This window comes from Ceratotherium simum, chromosome 10 (genome assembly GCF_057802395.1).
Source record: "Ceratotherium simum simum isolate JZ-2026a chromosome 10, ASM5780239v1, whole genome shotgun sequence".
In the NCBI taxonomy this organism is placed as follows: Eukaryota; Metazoa; Chordata; class Mammalia; order Perissodactyla; family Rhinocerotidae; genus Ceratotherium; species Ceratotherium simum.
Genome location: NC_141909.1, coordinates 10052270 through 10080229, shown reverse-complemented (window position 1 = coordinate 10080229; position 27960 = coordinate 10052270). Strand labels below are relative to the sequence as shown.

Here is a 27960-nt window from a genome sequence, read left to right as displayed (position 1 = left end):
CACTGGAGAACCAGCCAGTCCTTTTAGAGCGTTAGTCATGCCTCCTGAGATGCATGTCCCCTTTGGGTAGCTCACTAAAGACGGCTTGGAAAGAGAATATTGGCACTGCTCTGAATTTAATACTCCAGTTCAAGCAAAGGTAAATGGCCCCTCTCTTAATTCCCCAATGCACAGTCAAGGTAAGGCTGCAATGCTGAAATATAAAGTAATTAAATATTTGGATATAACACAAAGGAAATCAACACAGAATGTCATGGAACTGGATAATCTAGCACGTAGTTGACCAGTTTTGAGTTTAGAGCTCAGTATATGGATGTCTTCCTACTCAGCTTTCAACCTGCCCAAACACCTCATTACATCTAGCAACCTAATACCCAAACCCAAGAGAAGTATTAGGGAGAGCATGACGGTTTTTTTTCCTATGTAGTTAACTCCCACTTTCAGGGTTCAAGTTCATGTCTGAACCTTTCTTCTGATGATTGGCCTTGAGAATGTCCACCTGCTGTAGGAGATGCTCTACCTACTTATTATGACAGGGCTTTACTCTACTGGAAAATAGGGTGATATTTTTTTTAAGAAAGCCAGTAAGCTGTAGCAGGAGGCAGTTGTTCTGTTACGACTTTAGACGACATTCATATCAAGGAATGTTTAAGCTTTGCATGAGATATTTAAGAAGTGAACCAGAATAAATTTAAATAAAAGAAGTATAATTCATATCTCACAGTGAATTCTGATCTTAATTGCATTAACATTAAAGCTAAGTACACAAATTAAATGTAAATATATTATCATATTGTCAGTATATTAATAAAATGCCCATGCGTTGAAAATAAACATAGATAAGAAGAGTCAGAGAAATATTTTGATCAAAGATAAATATATAAAAATTGTTCACTCTGTATATCTATAAGTAGTCTAAGTGTTCTATTTTCACAAGGGCATCAAATTCTTAAAAGTGCTTATAAGTTTCACAAGGGTATTAATTTTTTTAAGTGCCTATAAGCTAAACTACAGTAAAAGTAGGCATGTGTTACTGCTAAAAATTTTCACAGTATCTCTATTACAGTTTCATGTAATATACAACATAATTTGCTTCTTTGAAATACCAAGACATTTTTTAGATTATTCTTTGGTAAAACAAATGAAGAATGGTAAAAAGGTCTTTTAGTTACATATTAATTCAAAATGAGATTTATAAGTCGTATGAGATTTTCAACAAATATTGCTTGGACAGTCGGATGTCCACATGCAAAAGAATGAAGTTAAACTGCTACCTCACACTATATAGAAAAATTAACTGAAAATAAATCATAGACCTAAATGTAAGGGCTAAAACTCTCAGAAGAAAACTTAGAACCAAACTTCAGTTAGAAAATGGTTTCTTAGATATGACACCAAATACACAAATGGCAAAAGAAGAAATAGGTAAATTGGACTTCATCAAAATTTAAAACTTGGTGCCTCAAAGGACACCATCAAGAAAGTGAAAGAACAATCCACAGAAGGGAAGAAAATATTTGTAAATCATACATTTGATAAGAGACTTGTATCCAGAATATATAAAGAATTCTTACAATTCAAAAATAAAAAGACAAATAATCCAGTTAAAAATGGGTGAAGGATTTGAATAGACATTTCTCCAAAAAAGATACACAAATAGCCAATAAGCACATGAAAAGGTACTCAATATCACTAGTCATTAGAGAAATGAAATCAAAACCACAATGACATACTGTCTCATACTCACTAGGATGACTATAATCAAAACAACAGACAATAACAAGTGTTGGCAAGGATGTGGAGAAATTGGAGCCCTCATACACTGCTGGAAGGAATATAAAGTGTTGTGCCTGCTTTAGTAAACAGTTTGGTGCTCCCTCAAAGTGTTAAACATAGAATTATCATTTGGCCAGCAATTCTACTGCTCGATATATATCCAAGAGAAATGAAATTTTTATGTGGGTAAAAATTTATACACAAATGTCCATAGCAGCATTATATATCATAGCAAAAATATGGAAACAACTCAAATTTCCATCAATTCAAGAATGGATAAACAAAATGTGGTATATCCATACAATAAAATACTGTTGGATAATAAAACAGAATGATGTACTGATACATGCTACAGCATGAATGAACCCTGAAAATATTCTGCTAAATGAAAGAACCCGTATTGTGTGATTCCATTTATATGAAATATCCAGAATAAGAAAACCCATAGAAATAGGAAGTATATTAATTGCTGTCGGGGCATGGAGGGAGGGGGAAGTGGGGAGTGACTGCTAATAGGTATGGGATTTCTTTTTAAGTTAATGAAAGTGTTCTAATAGTGGTCATGGTTGCAATTGCACAACTATGTAAATATACTAAAAATTATTGAATTTTACACTTTAAAATGGTAAATTTTATAGTGTGTGAATTATATCTCAATAAAACTGTTATAAAAACGAGATTTATAACTCATAATCTGGGTCTGAGAAATGCATTTAGAACTATAGTCATGCACTGCATGACAACGTTTCAGTCAACAACAGACTGCATATACAACGGTGGTCCCATAAGATTAGTACCATATAGCCCAGGTGTGCAGTAGGCTATACCATCTAGGTTTGTGTAAGTACACTCTATGATGTTCGCACAACAATGAAATTGCCTAACGACGCATTTCTCAGAACCTATCCCTTTCGTTAAGTGACGCAAAACCGTGTATTATAATTATACCACAGATTATTTCAGATTTCTTATATTATAGAAAATGTTCTTTATAGTTTTCTCATTATTCATTAGATAAGTATACCTATTGATAGCCAAGTAAACAAATGTAAAAGAACAAAAAATGCACAAAGACCCCAAGGGCATTGCCAGGCGGCCTTGTGGGGCAATAAACCAATTTCTAGTCATAACCTATTTTACAGCTATTCCTTTCTTCCTTGTATTTTTCAACTTAAAAATGTACTCAACTTATCATGAAATTCTATCTAAGGACAGCCATGGACTCTGGAGTTTACAATACTCCAGCCCAAAGCCATCTCTCATTTGGTCGGACCAGCAGAATCTCATGACATAATTGGCAGCGGCGGAGGGAAAAAGGAAATGGGAGAGAAAAGGGGAAGGAGGATGGACCAGTTTATTCCTCCATCTCTATCAATATTGCTTCTTTAGCTCCAGGATTGACCATCCCCAGCAACCCTACTATCTTTATCCAACCTTCCAATCCCCTCTACTCCGCCTAGAAAGACCAACATCCTGTCTTCTTCATGAATCACTCATTGGGCCAAGCACACCATTCTTCCTGTGGGAGGAATTCAGTTAAGTGGTGGGTATTGAATCAACCACCTCAAGTAGGACTTCACACTTTAAAAATATTACAAAAAAATTTTAATAGCTTTTTTAAAAAGGAGACCAACACTCAAACATTAAAATCGAAAATATCAGTACTCAATCATGGTGTCCCATCACTCATATGCCATGATCAGCTGCAAGATGTTGCTCAAGTAATTTGTTACTAATAATAAAGTACCAATGTTTGTCAATGATTGACTTTTTCATATAATTAAAATATATTCGAGGCTATTCTTCTAATAATGTCTTTGTTACATTATTTCTAATGTTGTTTCTTGAGAAGTAGAGAAAGGAGGAAGTAACGACTAGTGGGCAGAGACAATTATTCATAAAAGTGTATTAGACGTGAGGATATTATCTATCATGACTCAGTCAGAGTTTGATTCTTTCCAGAAAGCCCTCCAGGCCCTCTTGTTGGTCGTATCACACCAGAGCCACAGAAATGAAAGATCACTCTATGATATCACTGTACCCTACAAAATTAATCAAAAGAAATTAGTTAAATGTTGCCTCTGCAGATATATACCGTAAGTCTATAATTTGTTTGTTTTATTAAGCCATCACTTCTAATCAAATTGAGGGTCAGTCCCCAAAGTGATCACAGGTGATTAATTTTAAGGGAGTCTTAGAATGAAGGCTGGTCTCTCCTCCTTCCTTACCAAGTGAAGTAGCTAAAAGAAAACCAAAAGATAAACAAAGAATATGTAATGCATGACAGCATCTAAAATCAAATAACCAGAGCTTTTCCCATTCTATTCCTTTAGATGGAAGATTAATAAGGAGAAATGGAAGAGTCATAGCAGTCCCTAGGAGATTAGAAAGTAAAAACCTCTTGGCAACTATTGTCAAGTATGTCTCACCACATACAATGGGAATTGATGATACTGGATCTCTTAAAACTCCTGCAGTGACCATGTGGAGACAACAGTCACAGAAGTCATTTAGAGTGTTTTTATTTCCTCCCAGTGAATTTTTAAATAGCCTAAAGCCCTATTGGTTATATATTTTTTTCTTTCATGTCCTATTCTTTTCTTTATCTAGTACCTGTCAGTATACAGGTACTAGATAAAGAAAGCATGATAGCAAACAACATTGAAACCTATAAAAGAACCTATAGTGTGAACCAAATATACCATATATTTGGAGGTAACAACTCTGACTTCTAAGTTACCTAGGTGGCCTACTTATTTGAGAGAACTTTAAAGTACTGGTTATATGGCACCTATCCATAACTGCCAATGCCAAGATGACTGATTAGTAAATCAGAAAAAAAGTAGACACACTTAAAATTGTCCTGTTCAGCCATTAAATCCCATGTTGCAGATCTCAGCATCTAATTTTATTTTATTATTATTTGCATCTAAGGTCATTTCAGACCAGTTCCCAGGTTCTACATCACTTGATAAAAGGAAGCAACACAGCAGGAAGCTTTCCCTAATAGAACCCATGAGGCTCGGTGCTTAACACAGAGGGAGAGACTTCCTTCCTTGGACAGTATCTAGGCCCCTGCCGTGACCAGAGAGCTGACAGCAGAATCAGGATGTGTTCCTAGGATTGCTTCTTGACCCATGAACCTGCCACACTGAAGGACTTTGCCTTGGCTGTGGTTTCTCATGTTGGACCTCATGGTGCTAGTTAAATTTACACTGGTTGGGGTGGTTAGGTAGGTGGAGGGCTGGTGCAAGAGATGTATTGCACCAAGTGGCAGTCTCTGAAGTAGATACCATCACATACACATTGACCCTCGCATCATCTGTTAATGCTCATTATGGGCCTGTGAGCCTGAAGCGGGGCTGAGCCGTGACCTCTAAAATGAGAGTTTATTCATGGTAGTTTTCCTTATTCTAACTTCTACTATTTTATTATTTTAGTATAAAAAGCTATGCTGGTAATCACTGACATACATGCATCCTAGGATGTTTTCCAGTTTAAGTAACTGAGAAATGAGTGAAGTTTCTGTGGAATGGAAAGGGAGGTGTATGCTGGCATGAACAAAGGAGGAAGGCAGGTAGTCCTGGGTGGTAGTGGGTAATACATCAGGAAACCAGACATGAGAAGGAGACAGCTGAGGGATGAGCTGAAGGTCTTTGGATCCTTTGACGGGAGGAAGCTACAGAGTGGCGTGGTCATGTAGAAGTCCAAAGAAGTACTTTTTTTTCCTTTCTTTATTAAACTAAAAAAAACAAACAGTTCTTCCATTTATTCCACCCCCACCCCCGCCTCTGGCAATCACTAATCTGTTCTCTGTATCTAGCATAATGTTCTCAAGTTCCATCCATATTGTCATAAATAGCAAAGTTTTATTCTTTTTTATAGCTGAATAATATTCTTGTGTGTGTGTGTGTGTGTGTGTGTGTGTGTGTGTATTACCACATTTTCTTTATCCATTCATCCATCAATGGACAAATAAGTTGTTTCCATATCTTGGCTATTGTAAACAATGCTGCAATGAACATGAGGGTGCATACACCCTTTCGAGTTAGTATGTTTGTTTTCTTCAGATAAATACCCAGAACTGGAATTGCTGGATCATGTGGTAGTCCTATTTTTTTACTTTTTGAGGAACCTCCATACTGTTTTCCACAGTGGCTGCACCAGTTTACGTTCGCACCAACAGCGCACAAGTGTTCCCTTCTCGCTACATCCTCGCCAACACTTCTTTTTGATAATAGCTATTCTAGTAAGTGTGAGATACTATGTCATTGTGGTTTTGATTTGCATTTCCATGATGATTAATGATGTTGAGCATCTTTCCATGTACCTGTTGGCCATCCATGTCTTCTTTGGAAAAATGTCTGTTCAGATCTTCTGATCATTTTTTAATCAGATTGTTTGTTTTTTTGCTAGTGAGTTGTATGAGTTCTTTATACATTTTGGATGTTAGCCCCTTATCAGATATATGATTTGCAAACACTTTCTCCCATTCAGTAGGCTGCCTTTTCATCTTGTTGATGGTTTCCTTTGCTATGCACAAGCATTTTAGTATGATGTAGTCCCACTTGTTTATTTTTGCTTTTGCTGCTTTTGCTGTTAATGTCAGATTCAAAAAATCATCACCCAGACCTATGTCAAGGAGCTTACCTCCTATGTTTTCTTCTAGGAGTTTTTCAGGTCTTACATTCAAATCTTTAATCCATTTTGAGTTAATTTTTTAGTACGGTGTAAGATAGTGGTCCAGTTTCATTCTTTGGAAAGTGGATGTCCAGTTTTCCCAACACCATTTATTGAAGAGGCTATCCTCTCCCCATTGTATATTCTTGGCTCCTATGTTGTAAATTAATTGACCATACGTGCATGGGTTTATTTCTGGGATCTCTATTCTATTCCATTGATCTATATGTCTGTTTTTATGCCAATATCATACTTTTTCTTTTCTTTTTTTTTTTTGCTGAGGAAGATTCACCCTGAACTAAAATCTGTTGCCAATCTTCCTCTTTTTTTTTTTTCTTGAGGAAGATTAGCCCTAAGCTAACATCTGTGCCAATCTTCCTCTATTTTGTAGGTGGGTCACCACCACAGCCTGGCTGATGGGTGGTGTGGGTCCGTGCCTGGGATCTGAACCTGAGAAGCTGAGCCACCGAAGTGGAGCATGCCAAACCTAACCACAACACCCTGGGGCCGGCCTTGATACCATACTGTTTTAATTACTATAGCTTTGTAATATAGGTTGAAATCAGACAGTGTGATACTTCCAGCTTTGTTCTTCTTCCTCAAGATTGCTTTGGCAATCTAATTTTAATTTTAATTTGGCATCTAATCTTAATTTAAAATCATCTCAACAAAAGCTACCTGAAAGCCGTGAAAGGGACTGGTGCAGATATGAAATATTCTGGTTTTTAATTTCAAAATCACAAATTTAAAAACAAAATATATAACTATTAATATTTTTGTATTGATCCTACTTCCTAGCTATTTCTTTCTGTCCTCAAATTACTGTTAATATGAACCCTTCCTCAATGGCTCTCTTGGGTAAAAGATTCTAATGGTCTACAGGCTGGGTAAGCGCACAAACGCCTAGGATTAAGCCATAAACTAAATGTCTAGCATCATCCATACCCATAAATACATCCAGCAGGCTTAGTGTTTGCCCTTAAACCTGAAAAAATTCAAACCTCTACTTAGTTAAAGGAATATTTCACTAGTCAGCAGCCCAAAATATGGACATTTTGCCATAATGTAATATAGCAATTAGGAAATAAATATAATGCATGTCACCTGACAATTGTTTTTTGCAATTTTTAAAGTTCCCTGCAGCTTTTCTGGTATTAGCAGTACCAGCTTCTATCATTTTCCTTAATTTTCCTGTAATTGTACATGGAGAGAGATAAGAATAGCTCCTAACAATAATATTTAAAAGTATTTCTACCAATTATAAAATTAAAAGGATACAAGAAAGAAAGGGTTGAAGATCTGTCTTACATTAAAACTGTAACAGTGAAAGGAAAAGCATAGTTAGGCAAAAACTGTTACCAAGATTCACAGAGATAAGGTCTCCTTCTGCTTTGGATAATAAAAATAAGAGAGGAAGATTACGATTCACAGAATAAGCTGAATGACTCGAATTTCCTTTCCTCAAGGTTCTCACAAATACATGTTAGTGGGCGCTCGAGAGGCTGGGCACACACACATAAGAAAGTATGTGCATATCTGTGCCAATCCCTATGACACAGCTGGGACTGTGACTCTGAAGTGGCATCTTTATAGGCAGAGGGTGAACATTTTAATTTTTTATTCTATGCTATGTTAACACAACAACATTCAGACTGACCTTTCACACTGTGCAGCTGTCTATTGCCTTTACCCTAATTTGCATAAAAATTTATTAAATTGCTTACTGAAACGACAGAATTCAGGTTTATGCCGCCAATTTGCTCCCACCACAGTGTGTCTACTACTGTTATCACCATCTAAAATGAACCTCTTCCCCTTCTTGCATGAATTATGCTTGCAGCGCTACAAATATCAGTCTTATAAGCTGTGATCTCTAATGAGGATCCTAACTCTGAGTCAAAGAAACTGACACTCGTGATTATAAGGCATTACTGGTTACATTTTTGTAACGTTTGAATAGCCATTAATAATTTAGTGCTCTTATTTTAATAAAAGTTATCTTCCTTAAAATATCATTTTATAAATTTCATGGCATTCTTATGTATTAAGACATCCAAGAGACAAATAGTGACCCCCTAAAACACAATTCAAATTTAAACCAGAAAAGAGTAGAAAATCAAAATTCATTTCCAAAAGTGGTGCTCTTAGCAAACTGTTCCTTAATGTATCTCTCTGCTAAGCGATGGTCATCAAGGATTCCTAAAACATATGTGCACTACTAGAGCCAGAACAGCATCTTAGGATTCTTATATAAAAAAATGTGGTTCAAGTTACTGAAAAGTTCCTTATAGCCAAATAGCCTGGCACATTTTCAGTCCTTCCTAGTTGTGGTATTTCTCTAGAAAACATCATCTTGTGGTGAAATAAACTGCTACTAGGGATACCCACGTACTACTAACAACGTTGTTCCGTCCCCCATTTCAGAAGCATTCTCTAGTTGACTAATTTTTACCACATCCGGTCTGACTCCTCTGCCAGGCTTTTGGACTCCAAATTATGATTCCCCTAATCTTCTGAAATAAGATTCCACTAACATTCCCACAAATCCCCAAACATGTACCTCTCACTCAGCCTTTGACTCGCACTCACATTTCTCTAACTCTTGCCAAGAATATGCTTCTCTCTCCTGCCAGCTGAAACATGCAATCAAAAGTCAGCTCAGGTCACACTTCTCTAAAAGATTTCCCTTTCTTCCCCATTCATCCTAGATGGCTCTCCCACAGCACTCCAGTTGGCGTTCAGCTGTTCAGGACTTCTTCTCATTTCTAGTAGTCTCTGTACATTTAGCTTAAGTACTTATGGGCCAAAGCCCAAATCCTCATAGAATGTTTTAAATCTCTCCCAGTAACTACCATGGACCTTACCACATAGTAGTTATTTCATAAATGCTGATAGGTTTATCATGTAGAATTGTATATTGTCAATCTTCTCAAAACCTCAGGATCATTTTTTAGATAATTTCCAAATAACAGATATTTTTCTATGGATTAAGTGCATCTTTGGAACAACAAGAATGGCAGTCCTAAGAGAAACAAAGAAGAAAAGGTGCTTTGCAGAAACAGATTTAAATGACGATTTATCCATGGGGTTTCTGCATGTCTTACAGCAGCCTTTGTCTCAGACTATCTTTGCAAAGATATTTGCATCACAAACAACCTTGGAATAGGGATAGTGCTTCCTCCCAGGTTAGAGGGCAGATTTGTTTCCCAACCAGAATAATAAAGAAAATGCCTCCCTGCTTGGCAAAGGTTGGACAGCTCTGCTAGAAGCTCCATAAAAGAAGCAGGAGTTCTTAAACTTGGAGTTCCTCAGCTGTGATATAAACCTGCTCGGAGCAAGCATCCACCTGGGCCACTCAGCATTGCCTCTGGGAGAGCTGGGGACACAGGAAATGAGAACATGAAGCCTGCTGTGCCCTGAGTAGTAAAGTCCTTTATCTCTGACCCAGGAGTCTCCTGTCTTCAGCCAGCATCTATGTAACTGGGGCAGGCTAACTGGTTAGTCTGCAAGCTGGGTCAACTCTTAAACCCTTTGTAGTTTCGGACAACTTCTGGATGTTAACTAAAAGTGAGTCATTCAATTAGAAGTTTCTAGTTTACAAAAGAAAACAGAAGCTACCACAGCAAATTCTATACATTTAACATGCAATGACATAGATGAATCTCAGAAACAGTATGTTGAGTGAAAGAAGCAAACTGAAAAGCACGAAGATTTAATGTTACCAAGTTCTCCCACAGGCTAAGTAAGGTCAAATGAGAGAAATCAGAATGGTGGTTGCTTCTCAGAGAAGGCACAGTGGGAATTTAATTGCACTGGGAGGGAGTTTTCTGGGAAGATGAGAATGTTCTATATCTTGAGTGGGGTGGTGGTTACAAGGATATACACATTAGTCAAAAGACATCAAATGCTACAGTAAAGAGCCGGGCATTTTAATGTATGTAATTTACGCTCAATAAAAAAGCATTACAATTCTAAATATCTCAACACTGAATATGTTGCAGTCCCTTTTAGCTTTGGGTTATAACGATTCACGGAAACACTAAGACGATACTGGCCACTTTCACATACAGTCCTTGAGCATTGTCTTTAGAGAAGCAGCTGCAAGGCAGGGATTTAAGAGCATGCACTCTGGAGTAAGACTGCCCGGGTTTGTACCCAGATCTTTCAATTACTAGCTGGGTGCTGTCAGGTGACTTCCTTAACCTCTTCATGCCTGGGCTTCATCCTTTTTCAGATAAATATAACAAAAGTTCCTACCTGTGGTTCTGAGGACGAAATTAGGTAATACAGGCAAAGCAACTAGTACATAGGAAGCATTCTCTAAAGGTTAGTTGTTATAATTACTTACTTAGAGCATAGATAATAATACAGGATTCAAAATAATACAGAATATTTCTGTTGAAGTAGAAGACCAATATCCTTTTAAAAATCTACTAAGTTTAATGTACATTGATTAGTGTGAATATAAGGTAGAATATTTATTTATAATAATACCCAAAAGTCATTTGATTATATAATCTAATAAAACAATAGATACATATCACGGTTTTGTACATGTTATTTGAAGCATAGAAAGAAAAAAACTAAGTCAAATGCTACTTTGAGTAAATGTTTCAAGTTCGGACAGATGTGTCTCATTTACTTTCTGACAGCTGTATTGTTAGCATTTGTTGCCTTCCTGCCCTAATGTAATGCATGTGAAAGTTGGAAATCTGATCGTATTGTAATCCTGACCTTGTCTGAAGAGTAAATTGCTGATAGAACTTTTGAAAGACACGACCAGAGGAAATATGTGAAAGAACAAAATTTGGAGTATGATAGCAGAAACACAGGGAGAGTGGGGCAACGAGGTGAATTCTCAGTGATGGAAAAGCACTTTGCTAAAGCAAAGAGCGTGGGGTCAGAACAGAGCTGACCAGACTTCGTGGCCTGCCACACTCTATCTTTAGCATGCATGCCGCTGGTTAGCATCCCCATAAAAAGGCACGTGTGCCATAGATGTACCAGAGTCACCTTGGCGCTCTGTTCTTTAAGATTATTCCCAAGATTTTAAAAGGAAATATGATTAGAAAAGAGAAAATAAACCATAAGGATGCAAAATCTCTATCCTTTTTTATTTTTTTATTTTTTATTTGTTACTGCATCATTAAAATATTTCTAACATTTAGTATCCATTCCATTAAAAGTATTTTCAATATTTTATATCCATTATTATATGTCTGACATATGAATAATTTTATGTCACTTAACTGGCGTGAGTGGAAAATTTAAATGTAAAAGAAAAAATAATTAAGTTAATGATAAACGCAAATTCCTAGGAAACAAGTCGTCATCGGATACGTCATTGGATAATAAAGGAGGAAAGAGCATATTGGGTTACTGTTTTCAATCTGCTCCACCAAGAAAATGTTGAGCAGAATGATGGGGACTACTAAGTGTTTAGTTAGGAAACTGACTCAGGCCTCCTAGCAAACAGAGTCTTTTCTTTGCTTAAGAAGTACAACACCTGGTGTACAACAGTAACACAACCAAAGAAGATGAGCTTCAGACTTTGAAATAAGCGGCTGTTTTAAAAAAAAAAAAACAAATCCTACAATTGTTTTAGCCTTTAAGCCTTCTTATTTTCACATTTCTACTTTTTTCAAGTACGACAATAATACACGATGTGCTCCACACAGGAAGTGGAAAGAATAGAGATTACAATCCCTCCCAAACTACATTTTATGTAAGAGGCAGCATTACGGAAGAAGTTACCACACACTTCAGTGATCCACTGTAATTGTGCAGACAACAAAATGGCACAGAAGAAAAAAGGCGTTTTAATTACAACTACATTCATTTCTATCTAAAAGCAGGTGCACATACTTACGTATGTAAATTCAATGCCGTTCACACTCCCTTCTCTTTTCTTGCCAGACCTGAATAGTTAATCTGAAAACTTGGCTTTTAACTACACTATTTGAATCCTCAAACCGAACAAACTATTGTGCACAAAAACATCTACTATTGACAAAGAATTGTATATAATCATAAAAAAATGTTTTGACATCTTTATCGTAAAGCTTTTTTTTTTGGCCATCCCTAAGGACTTTCAGGTTTGAAGTCATCAAAATGAACTCTATCCCAGAGCAACTCTCCTAGAACTGCCTATTTAAATTTTGATCTAGAACCAGAAACTTGTCAAAGTTTTCTATTTGTTATTAAGAACTAACACAGCCCCTTGAATATGAACAGTCTGAAGAGACCCAAGTTTTTCCTCCACGTTTCAAGCAGATGGGAGTACCGGCAAGTGGTCAGTGGATCAGGATCAACAGTTGTCCAAATCGAAAACCTGTGGTCAGAACATTCTGGACTCCACCCTCTCCTTCTTTCCAAAATCCAAACTGGTCACTGAGATAGATGGACTCCACTTCCTCTCCAGGCCCTGTCACTGCCTTATTTTGGACCTCACCACTTCTACTTCAATTGCTTCCTCTGTGGCCTTTCTACCTTTAATCTTACTCCACTCAAAGCTATTTTCCACACTGTAGCCCTAATGATTATCTAAAGGGTAACGCTGACCATGTCACAGAACAGAACATATAAGCTGTTCTTGACTATTGATAAAGCTAATTTGTATATCAGGACCCACAAAATGGAAGCTGCCCTAGTAGCCCGGCCTACATCACAAATCTAAACCTAAATCAGCCTGCACTTATGGGAAACACCTGTCAAGGACACCTAACACACACCAATCACAATCCTCCATCTCAGCTTTAGCTGACCTTACCCTAGACAATGGGACCTGCTGGCCATGTAAGGAAACCCCGACCTCCTAGCCAATCCTGCCCCGTTTCCACGTTGCCTCTCCTAAGGCTCTGTGAAACTCACTCTTGCCCCAAATCCCTCTGGAAGGGTGCCCCACTGCTTGTGAGGCACTGTGTTCCTCCAATCCAAGGATAGTTTTCCTTCAATAAAGGACATCACACTCATCACTAAATTGTTTTAGTTTTGTCAATTGACAGTTTTGGCGATGAGATGGGACCCGAACTAGGTGCTGAAGATACTAAGGACGGCTCCCAGATGCAGGTGAAGGTACCCACAGAGCCCCTTTGGTTCGCTGCCACTGCGGCTGCTCTCTGGGATCTCCTGTGAGCTTCTCTCAGCTTCAGCTCTGCTTATTTCACATTCTGAGCTCTTCGAGTTTGTTTACCCTAATTCTTCTGGGTGAAAAACTGGGGTGTGAGAGACTCCAGATTTTCACAGTGAGACTTAGTGGGCCATAGCATTTGAGTTTGCGGTCGACCTCATCTACAAGGTAAGTGCCTGCAGGAGGCCCTTACAAGTCTCAGACACTGTGCACAGGCAGCCAGAAACAGTAAGTCTGGTTGAATTAGGGAGAATTATTTCAAGGGAAAAGAATGGGTATCCCTCAATCTAAAGAAAGCAAGACAGCAGCCAGTAGGAGATTCACAAAGCCTCGAGGTAAGTCCACAACATAAACTACTAGGGGACTTGAAAAAACAAATTAAGACAAGAAATTTGGGCTTTTCTGACCAATGGCACATCAAAACCCCAGTAGGCACAAGTCAAACTATTAAAAGCCGTTAGGGCATCTGCCACTATAAAGAAATTTTCTCAGGAAAGGAATAATAGATCTATTGCTAATGGGAATGTCAGGAGAGAAAGCCACAGAATTGATGGGCAGGGGTCAAGCACCTAAAGGCTGTTAGAGCACTCACCACCTAACTCGAAGACTCCTGTGCTAGGATAAGTCGGTCACAGAACAGGTTAGATCTACACTAGGTCACCCACCAACCTCAAGAAAAATTCCATGCAATGAGGTGCACTGTAAAACACCACAAAGTCTCCAACCCAGCAGCACATCCCTCTAAGGTATTAATTTGGCTCCAAGAAACCCAAGGCTTAGCTAAAGAAATGGGATCCTCCAGTTTCAAAGAATTAAGCATGCCACCTGCTTATTTTATGTCTAAGAACCGTGGTTCCAGAAGCTGTAGATATCTACAAAAAGGGCAAAATCTTCTAAGACAACCTAGAATTACAATGGCCGTTATAGGAACGTTCCAATTAGACAAGATCATTCATCTAAGAAGTGCACTTAAAAGTAAGGATTCCCAAATCAAACAAACTGAATGGGATACCTCTTTTAATTGGCATGCAGAAGCCTCCAACGGGCTTCAAGTTTCCAAAATAGCTTCATTGAAAGATTCATTGCAAAAAGTTACTGAAAAATTAAGGATACAAGAGTTACCTAAAACAAAAGACTTTAAGACTGACATGACCTCTACTATTCCCCTCTATCCTCCTTTACCTCAGAACTCACAGTCTAATAATTATCTAAATTGCCTTCCACTCTGAATAGACTACAAGACTGTAAATAAAAGTCTACCATAGATGCCCCCATATCTACCCTTGAAGGAGGCCCCCACATGGGCCCCTCTCAGGGTACACAGGATTCCGAGGGATTCTCTGCTAAACCACTACCAGTTACCCCCTTAAATAGCCAAGGAGAAACTAAAATTAAAATTAATGAAAAACCCTGCCAAATGCTGGTAGATACCAGAGCTAAACTCTCTACTTTAAACCTCCCTCACTCAGGACTCTCTAGATGTGATCCTGGGAAAGCTGGCAGAAGCCGGCAAAGGCTGAGAATTCTTCCAGAGTCAACTCTCCTCGATCTCTGTCTGTAGTGCACAGTTGAGAGAGGAAAGTAAAATTTCATGTTGTCCCTTCCTTTCCAAGACCACAGGTTGTTGATTCTTTCCATCCAAGTGACAGCTATCGCCTTGTTGTTTGTTTCATTTTGTGTCCTGAGAACTTGGCTTGGCAAACATCAGGTAGGGAGCCCTCGAATATGGCTGGACAGAAATGTGGGTTGCACTCCATTTGCACCTTGTGTCCTACCAATTGCCGCCAGCCCTCAGGGGAATTGTCTAAGTCCTTCTTTCTTTTGGCTATCTTTGAGAGTGGCTCTGGATCTTGGGAGGATAGTATCTTTTGCACCTTCTTTGGGGACACCTCTTGCATCCAACAGATTGTTCAATATTGCCAGGAATATTTATTGCTTGTCCAGACTGAAACCTGACAAGATATTTGAAAGGATTTTTTTTTTAACTGGCTCTATGGTTAAAACTTGGCCAAATTGGAAGCTGATATTCAGAGCCTGATAGGAACTTTTTTTTTTAGGCCTTCTCTCCTAAGCTAAATGAAACCATGTACCCAGAGAAAAAGAAAAACATTCCAAAGACAAGTAGCTCTAAATCTAGAACACAGGAATCTTTTGATTTCCATTTTAGTTGAAGATCTTTTCCCTGATCTAAAGAAGCAAACAGAAGATAATCTAGATGGATGGGTGGTCAGCCCTTTGATGTCAAACAGGTTGCAACCCAACTCTTTTTTTGTGAGGAAGATCAGCCCTGAGCTAACATCCATGCCAACCCTCCTCTTTTTGCTGAGGAAGACCGGCCCTGAGCTAACATCTATTGCCAATCCTCTTCCTTTTTTTCCCTTTTTCTCCCCAAGGCCCCAGTAGATAGTTGTATGCCGTAGGTGCACACCCTCCTAGGTGCTGTATGTGGGACGCCATCTCAGCATGGCCGGAGAAGCGGTGCGTCGCGCGTGCCCGGGATCCGAACCTGGGCCTCCAGTAGCGGAGCGGGGGCACTTAACCGCTAAACCACTGGGCCGGCCCCGCAACCCAATTCTTTGGGGAATTAAAAACAACCGTCCTTGTCTCATAATTTGAGTCTTTACTAGAACAGAAATGCAACTCGAAGCAATTCCAAGCCCATCTATCCTTTTTACCAATCCCGAAACCTCCCCTAGTCACCTATAAAGGCTTGTAGGTATTGTAAAATTCTGGATTTAGGAAACAAGAGTCCTTCTTGGAGGAACTTGCACTCTTGCCCTGTGCCTTTGAGATGTAAATGTTCTACCCAGTCTTCTCCAGGAACTGAGGGCCATTTCTCTGAAACGCAAACTTCAGGGAGGTAATTCTTAACATAAAAAAAAAAGAGAGAAAGGCTATTTGGAAACTAGGCCAACAAAAAATCTTTAAAAAGTTTAAAGCCATCTGAGCACATAACCTTAACTTATCCCATCTGCCAGAAACAAAATTTGGATTCAGCTGTTCTTTTATAAACTAGTGAGTTTTGCATTATCGTACCCTCAAAATAGTCTTTTTCAATTTCTAAATTTACAATGAAGCTTTTAAAAAAAAGATTCAAAATGCTTTTGATTTTTTCCAACAGCCCACAGATGACACAAGGAAAAACAAGCCAGGGCAGATAGACTCCTCACCCAAAAACGTTTAAAGACTATAGGAAAAGACATGGGGGAATGTAACGGATATAATGGAATGCTTATGTCTTTCAGCACAGCCAGCAACTCCCTAAGATCCGTGAAGAGCTCTTGGTAGTGTCACCAGTGAAAAACGAAGAGTTTCTTCTCTCAGGGCTCAAAGCTGTTTGTGCCTACAATTCAAACCCGGCTCCGGGAATAGTCACTTCCTCCACTATGAAGGAGTTGCCACACCTCTAAAATGAGCAGGTCGTTCCTGGTCCCTAAGGTGGCCCTGCCTCTCTGACAGTCTGATATTAGAACACAGATATACTCAACACAGTCCGGGAGAGACACAGGGAAGACGGAAAAGTTCATCTAAGAGTCCGGATTGGACGGAAAGCTCCAGATGCCTAGAACATCAGAGCTCGGGCTGACTTGAGACTACCCTAACCACTGCCCTTCGCACTGCCACTGAGGCCCACACAAGAGCCAGCCCGGGGCTGCCAGCAGCCAGTGGCCAAGCTGAAGCCACGGCTCGGCTCGTCCTCTCCAGTCCTGAGCTTGCGCGCAATCACTAGGGAGCCAGCTCCTTCCTCCCGCCCAGTCCCTTTCCTCTAAGCCCGGGAGCGCCTCGGGGGGCGGGCAGGTGGCGGCGGCCACCAGCGGACTGGGACCAAGCTCTGTCGCCGCCCTTCGGCCCGGGAACGCACGGGGGCACCTCTCCGTGTAAGCCGGTCCGGTGGCCCGCAAACAGGCGCCGGCTCGGGGGTCCCGCGCGAATCGCGCGCCTGGCCGCACCAGCACCGCGGCTTCCGGCCACGTGGTTTCTATAGCAACGGCTGCGCCGGCCGCCGAGCCCCCAGAGACGCCCCCAGGGTCAGAGGTCATCTCTGTGGCAACGGAAACTTCCCGCGCTACGGCGGCGCGGACGGGCCGCTTCCGCCGCATTGCGCTGCGGAGCGCCCGGCGCTCGGAGGCCGTGAGCGCGTGGCGGCCGGTCCCGGGGGCTCTGGCCGCGGGTCGCACCCGGAGGAGGACGGCGCCCCGCCTGCGTGCCCTCTCTTTTCGGGCCTCAGTTAGGCGGACTCCGGACCCGGCCTTGACCAGATCATCAAGGGGCCCGACTCCTGGGAGCAGATCGGAGCCGCCGAGGTGGCCGGCTCGCGGCTTGCAGAAACAGACAGTGACACGCCGCTCTGGAAGGCAGGGCTCTGCCCCAGCCGTGCGTCCTGCCAGACCTCCTCGTCCCTGCCGCCTCCCGGCCCGAGGCCCCAGCGGCCCCAGCGGCCCCGCGCCCTCCACCTTCGACAGTGGCCCCTGAAAGGAGGAAGCTCAATAGATCAGTGTGGCTGTGGGCAGTGCAGGGGGCTCCCAAGTTGGAAGATGACTGCTTTAAAACTGAAAAGAACAAAATATAAAGGGAGGGGGGACCCCCTTTCAAAGCAACTGGAACTAGAGGCTCTTTGGGTGCTGTCTCCTCAAGAACAAAAACATGCCCCAAAGGAGGGTCCCAGTCACCGTCTTCAGAGAAAGGAGTTCAAAAAAGAGAAGAGGAACAATTCTCTCAACTGTGTTGCCGAATGTCTTCCTTTTTAAGGACAAGAAAATTAGAGACTAGAAAAGAAAATGAAGGGAGCTCTTGCAGAGGGGGCCGAGTGGCGCCCTAACATCTGTTATTGAAAGGCTGCGAGTGCCAGAAGGGGAGAATGCCATTAGCTCCTGAGCTTGTATTTTGAGGAAGGCCTCAAGTTTTGAGAGTTAGAATGAAGGTGTTATAAAATGTGGGCCTAGGGAATGTTTGCAAACCGTGTTTCCGGATGCCCTGTCATGGCGGATGAAGAGCAAGAATGCTACTAACAGCTTTCTTCCTTCTTCCTTTTTCTGATTTACCATTTAGAAGCCAAAATCTTGGTTGGCTCTGTTGGAATGGAGTAAGCGTTAAGTGAACTTAAGTAAAATTTATGATACTGCTAGTTGTAGTCCCATAGTTAACTTTCTCAGAGAACCCTATTTTTCACTATTAATTCATTTAATAAAAATGTATTGAAAACCTGCTATGTGTTGCAACCAGAGTTTTTGTCAGGGGTCAATGATAAAGGCAATAGTGTCCAACAATTGTTGGGTGACTTTCTTAGTGTTAGTAGATTACGTAAACAAAAACTTCAGTGTTCCCTATGAAGCATTATGCCTCCTCTTTGCCTTCATGTTTAGGAAGGCCCTAAGAATCCTCCTTTCAACTTCCCTTCATCATCCTACCTTTTACATTTGACCAAAGCATAAAATTGGTTTGTAGCAACTAGGGAAATATGCAGGAAAAACATCAGGACATATTGGTCCTTAAAAGGCAGAATAGCAAAAACGTCAGTGCATCACTAGAGGCATACAGAGGAACTGAGAAGTCTCCCTCAGAAAATTCCCTGCCCTTCAGTGCTCAGGTTCAACTCCTATAACTAAATCTGGTCTGTAGTACACAAACTAAAACCCTAAAGAATACCACACAGACTCTGGTGCTGGGTGGGTAGATGTGTCAGTAGGTATTTCTCTCTGACCCACAGTCCCTCCTGGAGATGGTACTAAGTTGGGCTCAGAGGTTTTATTAAGAATATAGGCACAAGGCAGCGTCTTTTTTAAAACTTAGAGGAGCTTCAAATATACCATTCAAACATCCCAACTAAGGCATAAGAAACTATTTTGAATAAATGCTTCCATTTTGAGACATCTATACAGTATTTATAGAAAGCTTATGAGTCAATTGAGTGAGTTATGATGCCAAAATGTGCAAAGGAGCGAAAACTTTGGTTGTTGTCCTTGTTACCATATGTATAAAAACACTGCACAAGAGTCCCCAGTGTTTGTGTTGGTAAAATATGGAAGACTGGATTTGAACATTTTTAAAGGAATGGTTCCGTGTGGGAAATGTGAAATATAGTATAGAATTAGCTTTAGCACCTTCTGAAAGCAATGCATCATTTGAGTGAATGTTCCCAGTTATGGTTGCTGTCTAAGATGAGAACAGGCTGGATATGGGTACAGCCACGGTCATTTTCATCGTTAAAACCAAGTTTAGATTATCATGCATTGGATTTTACACTTGTTAACTTGGATATAAATCTCAAAAAAGAAAAACCCACTCTCCCAACAAGTCAATACTTAGAAGCCTATCTAAAATGCCATCCTTTTGTTCACGGAGTGGTACTGCTCTGCAAACCTCATTTTGCTATTTTAGTAACTAAAGCTTCCTGGATGGAGTCCAAGTCTAGCTCGTATGACATGGAATCCCACACTAAAGGCAAACATGCTAGAAGGAGAAGAACCTTACACCTGTTTGGCGGTCCAGCCATGCAGTCTGAATTTGATGTCTCCATTTGATGTATACTCAGTGTTTAGAGATACAGAGGTTGGGGCCATTTGTGGCTCACCCAGCTCTACAGGAACCCAGGATTAGTCGGCAGGCTGAGAAGGAAAAGGAGTAAAAAATGCTTACTCTCTTTTTTCTTCCTTCTCTCCCTGTTTTCTCACTTCTAAACGCCATGATAGCCCTAGACGTAAAGCAAGTAGCTTTAAAAGAATAAGGTATATTTAAATGAGTAATAGTGGCATACCAGGTGTTTTGGCACCTAAAACAGCTTAGTGAAAGGCTTAAAAGCAGAGCTGAAAGACACCAAAACAAGTAGGAAATACAAAGTGACAATGAATTCTACCAAGCCGTGCTCATTACATCTGAAAGTGGCAGAGAGGGAGACTGAGTTCAGAAAAGGAAACACTCAAGGCCATGAGTTTGTGAGATTTTCTAAATGTGCTCAGTCTAGGGCATCTGCTTCATACCCTCCTTGCCACGGGCACTGATACTCAATAAGATTGTCTTTGATTACAATGTATCTTAAAATCTGTGCTTTCCAAAATCCTATCAAGCCATGGAAGTTTGGGGGTCTTGCGTGTGTGGTTGAGTAGGTGTACGTATTCGAGGGTCTGTGCCTTCCTTTGCTTGTTGTCCATCACGTGTCTGAAGGGATATCCATGACATGACCTTAGTGTTTAACTTCGTGGACTGAAAGACTCCAACCACGTTTCTTTCCTTAGTAGCCAACGCTCGAAGTTCAGTGACCTAAATTATTTCCCAAACTGGCCTGTGATACACATTGTTCTGTCCAAACTATCATTACTCGTTTAAAGAAACATATCAAGCCCTCTTCCAGGCAAAATGAGTGCCTTGGACTTAGTATTCCCTATTTAATGATTTGCCTAAAATATAGTCACCTTGCATGACTCATACAGTGAAAGTTGAAGCAGGTAACAGTTATTCTAAACATATAGGTGTTGCTCTACTAAGAAAGTAGGGGAAAGTAGGACATTTAATTAAGCACGAGTGTGTTCGTGTCTGTGTGTGTGTGTGTTCTCTGTTAATAGTTGTATTGTGAGATATCGGATGTTTTTATGAAGATACTAAATTTATATCCAGGATTTCTAAGCTATTGCAATTTATTTTTAAAAGCATGTACTGTGCAAGTATATTCTTCATGTTCTTTTCCAGTTAAATTTTACATAAAAACAACTACAAAAAAACTATTTAATTAGCAGTTCTTATTTAATACTAATTAATAACTTTTGGGTAGATATATAACTTTGCCCTTAAGTTTACTACTCTATTATCTGCTTATTTTCACACCAGGTTGATTGTATAGCAGTGCTCTGAAATTCCTCTCAGGAACCCTTGACCAAACCACCCACACACTTGTTGATAATTTAAAGAATTGGGAATAATCAGTAAATTATTTTATAACTTGCAAAGATTGGGAAGAAAATTATTCTAATAAGAAGTCTTTACACCAAATTCATGATCCTAGTACTGGTACTTGGCAGTATTCTGCCAAGCTTCTTAGTTTGAAACCAGTTAATTGTCTTCTTTTTAGATTTATGATAACATAATAGGTAGTAGTCAATCTGTTCTTTTTGGTTTTAGCAGTTAAGAGGATTTTAGTCTTTGTTTTATTTTAATTACCCAATTAACTTCTTACTTGTACTGCTATCTTGGGATCAAAAACCTGCAAATGATTTTAGGCTTCATGTTAATAGCAGAAAGAGAATAGAACTCATCAACTACAATCCTGAAAGGGAATGGCTAAGCATGGGTTTGATTCAAGTTCGAAAGGCAAAAACTTTTAGAAGGTGAGATATGTGACACATTAATGTCCCATTTTTAAAATAATTTACAGAATGCTCCAGCTCCCAGGTTGGAACTCTCACCCCTGGCAATCTCAGACTAAACTCTCCTATTAGAATAGTTGGTGGTGGTGGTAGCACACTTTGAGTTAACCCATCAATTCATACCCAAGTACTTTAGCATTCATAAGCTGCAAAATAAATTGCTCTAAAAATAATTTGTCATTTGTTTGACACCTTCCAAAATGCCTTGGAAGGAAAAAAAAATCTGCTTTATTCCAGAGAGATGAAAGTGGGTGGGCTGGGGGAGGTGTGATAAAAAGATCTTAAATCATGTATGGGGGAAATTAGTGTTTCCAGTAAAATTGTTTACAAAAAAAATTATAAAGGCCAGTAAGGAAACATTGTTCTGAGACAAGTTATTTCCCACTCTCCCGTACTACGGAGGGACTGACTTCAAGGTCCCTAGGCAAATGGCTGAGTCTAAAAACATGCTTTTACAGTATTCTTTTCTCAGAAGGGAGCTCAATCTTTTCACAGAAGGACACAAGAAGGCTTCAAAAACCAGCGTTTTTACTGTGTGAGGGGGTGACCCCTCCCCTCCCAGCTGCAGCCCCGGGCTTGTCCCACTTTGGGAAGTCTTGCAAAAAGGGTCTTCACAGGAACTTGTGAGACAGCAGTGTTGCGGATCTAGGGATGACCCAGACACCAGCGAGGGCTGGGCTTGCTGCCGGGGGTGGGGTACGCCTCACGGCTGAACTGGAAATGCGGGTGGTAGGGTGACAGCACTGCTCTCTCCTTGGGTAGTTCTCAGGATGGTGGTACCATTTCAGAGTTGCTAAACGCTGAGGACTTAGAGAGAGAAGGGTAAAGGACAGGGGACGGAGGAGGGGCGGGCGGGAAGGAAGAGACGGGGACCGTCAGCAGCTGGAGCACAGGGATGAGGATTCCAGGACAGAGGCACGGGGCTCACTGCAGCACCGCGCCCGCGGGCAGCCTCCCAGAGGCGCCTCCCAGAGCCTCCACAGCCGCCCAGACGTCCCAGCTGGGCCAGCCGCCCGGCGGCCTCCGCCGGCACGCGAGCATCTGCCCTCTTGGACAGTCTGACAACTCGCAGTTCCCCTCCTGTGGCAGCAGCGGGGGCGCGCAGGGTGCTGAGCCACACAGCCACCGCCTCCATCCCCGCCCACCCGCTCCTCCCCCGCCCCCTTGCTCCGACTCCCGCAGGCGGCAGCCCCCTCGGAGCGCGCCGCGCCGGCCACGCTGCATTTGCAGGGCTCGGAGGCAGCAGCCACTTGCTGCCCAGCCGCTGGAGTTCCGGGTGCCACCGCGGGCCCGGGGGAAGCTCGGGGTGTCAGGGCGGCCGCGGGGAGCCATGATCTATACTACACCGCAGTGCCAGCGTCAGGAGCTTCCAGCTGCCGGGCTGCCACTGCAGGACTGCCCGGCCCCCGCCCCCGCCCCTGCCCCCCAGGGAGGCCCCAGACACAAAAACCGGGCCCCGGATCCCTCCCCAGCCTGAACCGAGCCGGGGGAAGCCACACGCCCCCGCTGCCAGCGTGCGCTGCTCCCGGACCCGCGGCGCCCAGCTTCCTTGCCGGCGTGCCGCTGCCACCACGCAGCCCTCCGGCCTGGCCTCCCCGGGTTGCTCGCCCACAGCTCCGCGGCCGCCCCGAAACGCCTCAGATTGAGATACTGGGAAGTGAACCCGGGGAACCCGACTCCCCGAATCACCTATATTTGCATATCTTATGTAATGTACTGCAAGTTTCCCAGTTGGAGCCCTTTGGAATGGGGGCGCACGATCGCCAGGAGGCTGAAGCAGGGACCCACCGCCCGGCGCTTCCTACCCGTGGGACCCGGACGCAGGGCTTTGATACTGCTTTTTAAAAGGGGGGGTTAAATTACATATATTAGAGGGACGGGCTCATCTCTCGGTCTGGGGTTCCCCCCCCCCCCCCCCCCAGGCAGAAGCCCTGCTCGAGCATTCCCAGCGGCAGGAGGTGTCGGAGGCAGACGGGGGAATGAGACACTCGGGCACCGGGAGTGAGACGGAGGAGGGAGGCGGAGGCTGACGGAGAAGCGGGGCTGCGAGGGAGGGGGCCTCTTCTACTTTGGCAAAGGTGATGGGGTGGCGAATACTGTGCAAGCTAATCAGAAAGTCTAGAGCAGGTTCTCGGCACCGATCTACGTCCCCGAACCTGCAGCAGAAGTAAGGAGAGCTCGCGGGTCTTTTTTTTTCTGGCAACTACCGAAGCTTCAGCTGCCTCGGGCAAAACCTTAAGCCATAGCCCTTCAGTATGCCACCAAACACAGGCAACCCAATATATTTAAAAAAAAAAAAAAAGTTTACTCCTCCCTCCTAGTGATGGGTTGTGTCACGGCCAAGAGAAGCCGATAATGGTATTCGGGCTCACAGACGCGGATCCAGCAGTTAACTTGTTTATCCATGCAACACCTCTATATGCAACACCGTCCTGGTTCCTTCTGTTTCCCCTGCCTTCCTGCATAGCAGAACTGCAGATCTAGCTCACTGAGCAACAGACAGGTTATTATGAGGAAAAACATAACATGATGCATGTTTTGCTTACCAGTTGGGTTCTTGTTTTTCTTAAGACTCTTGCCACAAAGACACTGCAGCATATGCGTTCCTTTGCTGAAAATGTTCCAAAGAAACCACATTGATTTGGGCGAAAAGCAATCCAGCAGCTTAGACACCCTGAGAAAGAAGAGATCCTTGTGGTTGCATAATAATAATTTGAAATCAGTTCTCCTGAAGAGGGGCACCGGTTTTACCATAGGAAAAACGATGATATTCCGGATCTTCTCCCAGTTTTTTCCCCTCACGTGGTATATTTCTTTGAGACTTCTCAGTGATGGTTTTTTTTCGGCCAGGGTGAATGATTTATCCCCTCGATCACTGGATTATTACCAAAGGGTTGGGAAAAAAATCCTTTTTCAGCATCAAGCCAAACAAAAAAGCAAAGAAATCCCAACTGAGACAAGAACTAATCAGGGAGAACAGTAATGCACAAAAGATCCGCAAAGAGAAAACCATAGCCTTTTAGTTGATCGCTATGAGGATGGGTGGGTCTGCAGAAGGCAAAGCAGGATTCATCTCACTGAGAGAAGACTGCCATTGTGTAGCCCCTAGGAGAGAAGGAAAAAAAAAAAAAAAGAAAAGAAAGAAAGAAAGAAAGAAAGAAAAAAAAACCACCAGCACACACACTCACACACCAATACCACCTCCGAGATCGAGTCTGACAGCCGAAGACACAGCCTCCCTTCTCCCAGTGTCGATTTTTTTTTTATAATCAATCGCCAGTGCTCAGGGGATCGGATTGACCCTGCAGTTCTCAATCACCACGAAGAAAAGATGCAAATCTAGGTGCCCCCTCCCCTTGCCAGGCTGGTGGTAGGTAGAGAGCGCCACAGATCCCCTTCCTCCTTCCTCTCACTCTCCCAGTTTCCAAGAACGGTGAGCATGAGGAAGATCTCCCCTCCGGATTCCTCGCCCAGCCTCGGATGTGAGTTACAGGCATTAGAGGGAGGAGGAGGAGGAGTTGAAGTTTGCATTGAAAAGACTGGCTTTCCATGACGTAGCCACGTGCTTTCAGACTCGTCACCAGTGAGATGCTTCAACCCGCCCCGGGAGGGCAGTGTCACTGCAGTCTTTCCGCTAGTTCCCTTCTTGAAGTCCCCACCGCCGGCACCCAGCCCCAACGTTAGACCCTCTGCCTCCTCTGCCCAGCATGAGTCGGCTTGCTGATTGCTCTTGGAGCCATGTAACAGAGGCTTCCGCTAAAATTGAATTTTGAAAAGGAAAATTAACAATTCTAATTAGTAAACCTTGGAAAATACAGGAGAGGGTAGGTTTAAAGAGAAACTGTAGTTTAATACCACTCCTCACAGCCAAAATTAGTTCCACCTTACATTTTCAAAAGCAGCATCTAAAGCTTCTAAAACATTAAGGAAAACTCAAGTTCCTCTAGTTCTCATTATTTGAATCCTACTTACAGTACTGCTTGAAAAATATAAACTAGGCATATGACAAATATGTACTTGCAGAAACAGCCTGTTAAAAAGGCAATGACTAAAATCTAGGTTTTGGTGGGAAGGGTCATATGTACATGAGAAAATTTATGCCTTCTCTAGACAGACAACCCATTAACTTCAAACAATTTTTTTGTACAGAAAGCACTCTGCTTAAATTACACCCTAATTCATTGCTTGTTTCTGCACCCATTAATTGAACTAACACTAAATTCTCCCTCATTCACTTCTCACCTATACTAATATACAACCTGCCACCACGATCTAACCTAACAAAACAGGCAAATTTTCTATTTCGCCAACATATAACCCGGCTTCCTACTTTCACAGAAAATCAAAAGATTTAAGGCAGAGCTGTTGACTTATTTTATCTTTTTTGGGAAAAAATACAATGTATAAATTGGTACAAACTATTGCAAAGAATTACATAACAAACTCCAGTGTACTCACTACTCAAAATTAACAAATGTTAGCATTTCATGGTATTTGTGAGTTGAGCATTTTGGAAAAGTGGAATTGACCACTCTCATTCTTGTTAGGTAAATGAATTAAAGTTATGCCAGCTTATTTCCATTTTTATGGGAAAACTGACATAAAAATTTTAACTCTAATTTAAAAATATGTTTAGAAGCTCCATTTTAATTTCAAAAAGTTAAAACTACTCCCTCTGCTGCATGGGATATCAAACTGTTTTATAAACAAATAGATGTAGATTTATGTTGTTGAGGATTGATAGAACTGATTTTAAATAAAATTAACTCCTTGATTATCAGTTATCAAAAAATGCAAACGTAATAACTTCCTCACTGTTAGAGTTTTCTAATATTTAGGAGGAATTTTGAGATGCCAAATTTTACATCCAATATCCCGAACCCTTTTGGAAAACATCAATCAATTTTAGGTAAGATAGAAAAGGAATTTAAAACAAGTAAATTCTATTCAAGTTAAGAAACTAGAAAGTTAAACAGTGATGGACTCACTGTGACAAAAGAATCATGTCATACGGCTTAAAGAAATTATTGAGATTAACTGCAGTTTAAATAAAGTGTGGAAAGTAAAGAAAGAGTCAATGAATTTAATGCCAAATGACTTAGGAGAAGCAGGCTGAAATAAAAATTGGAGAGCAGAATTCTTTTTTGAAAGAAGAAAAATGGATGGCATTGCCAAATAATTAGGAAAGAATTTTTGATACCAATCAATCAGGAACAGATACCACATTTGGCTTGTCTAACCTTCTAGTGTCCTGTCGGGGGTTCCAGAATATCCCAATATATTACTACTACACATGTGCCAGGGAAAGATTTGGATAAAAAATATTCTCCATCAAGGTCTTCTGAACTCACACAGCTTAAGGCTCTATAAAAGCTTGCAGAGTTCCCGGGAGTGTTTCACAAGTAAAGCAAAATCTGGGGAGATGTTCTGTAATTATTGGATCTTTTTATATGCTAAGTTTGTTTAAAGAGAGTATTTCTCAAACCAGCTCTTCTTGAATTTCCTAAGTGGACTCTCTTCTCTATATTGTGACAGTGAATTTGATCTCTATTAAAATAAACAATGACTGCCAGAAAGCTATGGTTTATTTTGCTATATATTGGTGGAAAACTTATTACTTCTTTGTCCTGTGACCTAAAGAACAACATAAAAGGTAATTAACTGTGACTACTATTTATTGAGACTCTATTATGCCAGGCACTGTGTTAGTTGCCTCTCATCTTTAATGCTGTCTAAAGAAAGAAGAAATCTTTTATTACAATGTATGAAATTTTTATAGTTCTTTATCATGTTTACTGATACATTATTTACTTGTGTTACATACGCTATTATTCACATTATTAAACAAACAACATATACTAAATATTTTTGTCTGGAAAAGATGGCCTAACACTGATTCAAGTCACCTGTGGTCCAAAGGACTTGCAATTTCTGACAAGCTCTGAGTGACCCAATTCAGTTATTCGACCCATAGTGATTGAGCATCTATCCTGTGAAAGTAACTGTACAAGACTCCAT

At 41.3% G+C, this 27960-nt stretch overlaps 1 protein-coding gene across 1 annotated transcript in view; it reads right to left on the bottom strand.

Annotated features, from left to right (window-relative positions):
• FGF14 (fibroblast growth factor 14) overlaps positions 1-25406 on the bottom strand; it is a 612072-nt gene extending 586666 nt beyond the window's left edge. Inside the window, exon 1 of the mRNA XM_087435889.1 lies at positions 24489-25406. Coding sequence (XP_087292015.1) covers positions 24489-24696 — 208 coding nt within the window. The 5' untranslated portion in view covers positions 24697-25406. The remainder of the gene's footprint in view (positions 1-24488) is intronic.
• Positions 25407-27960: the final 2554 nt, after the last annotated feature.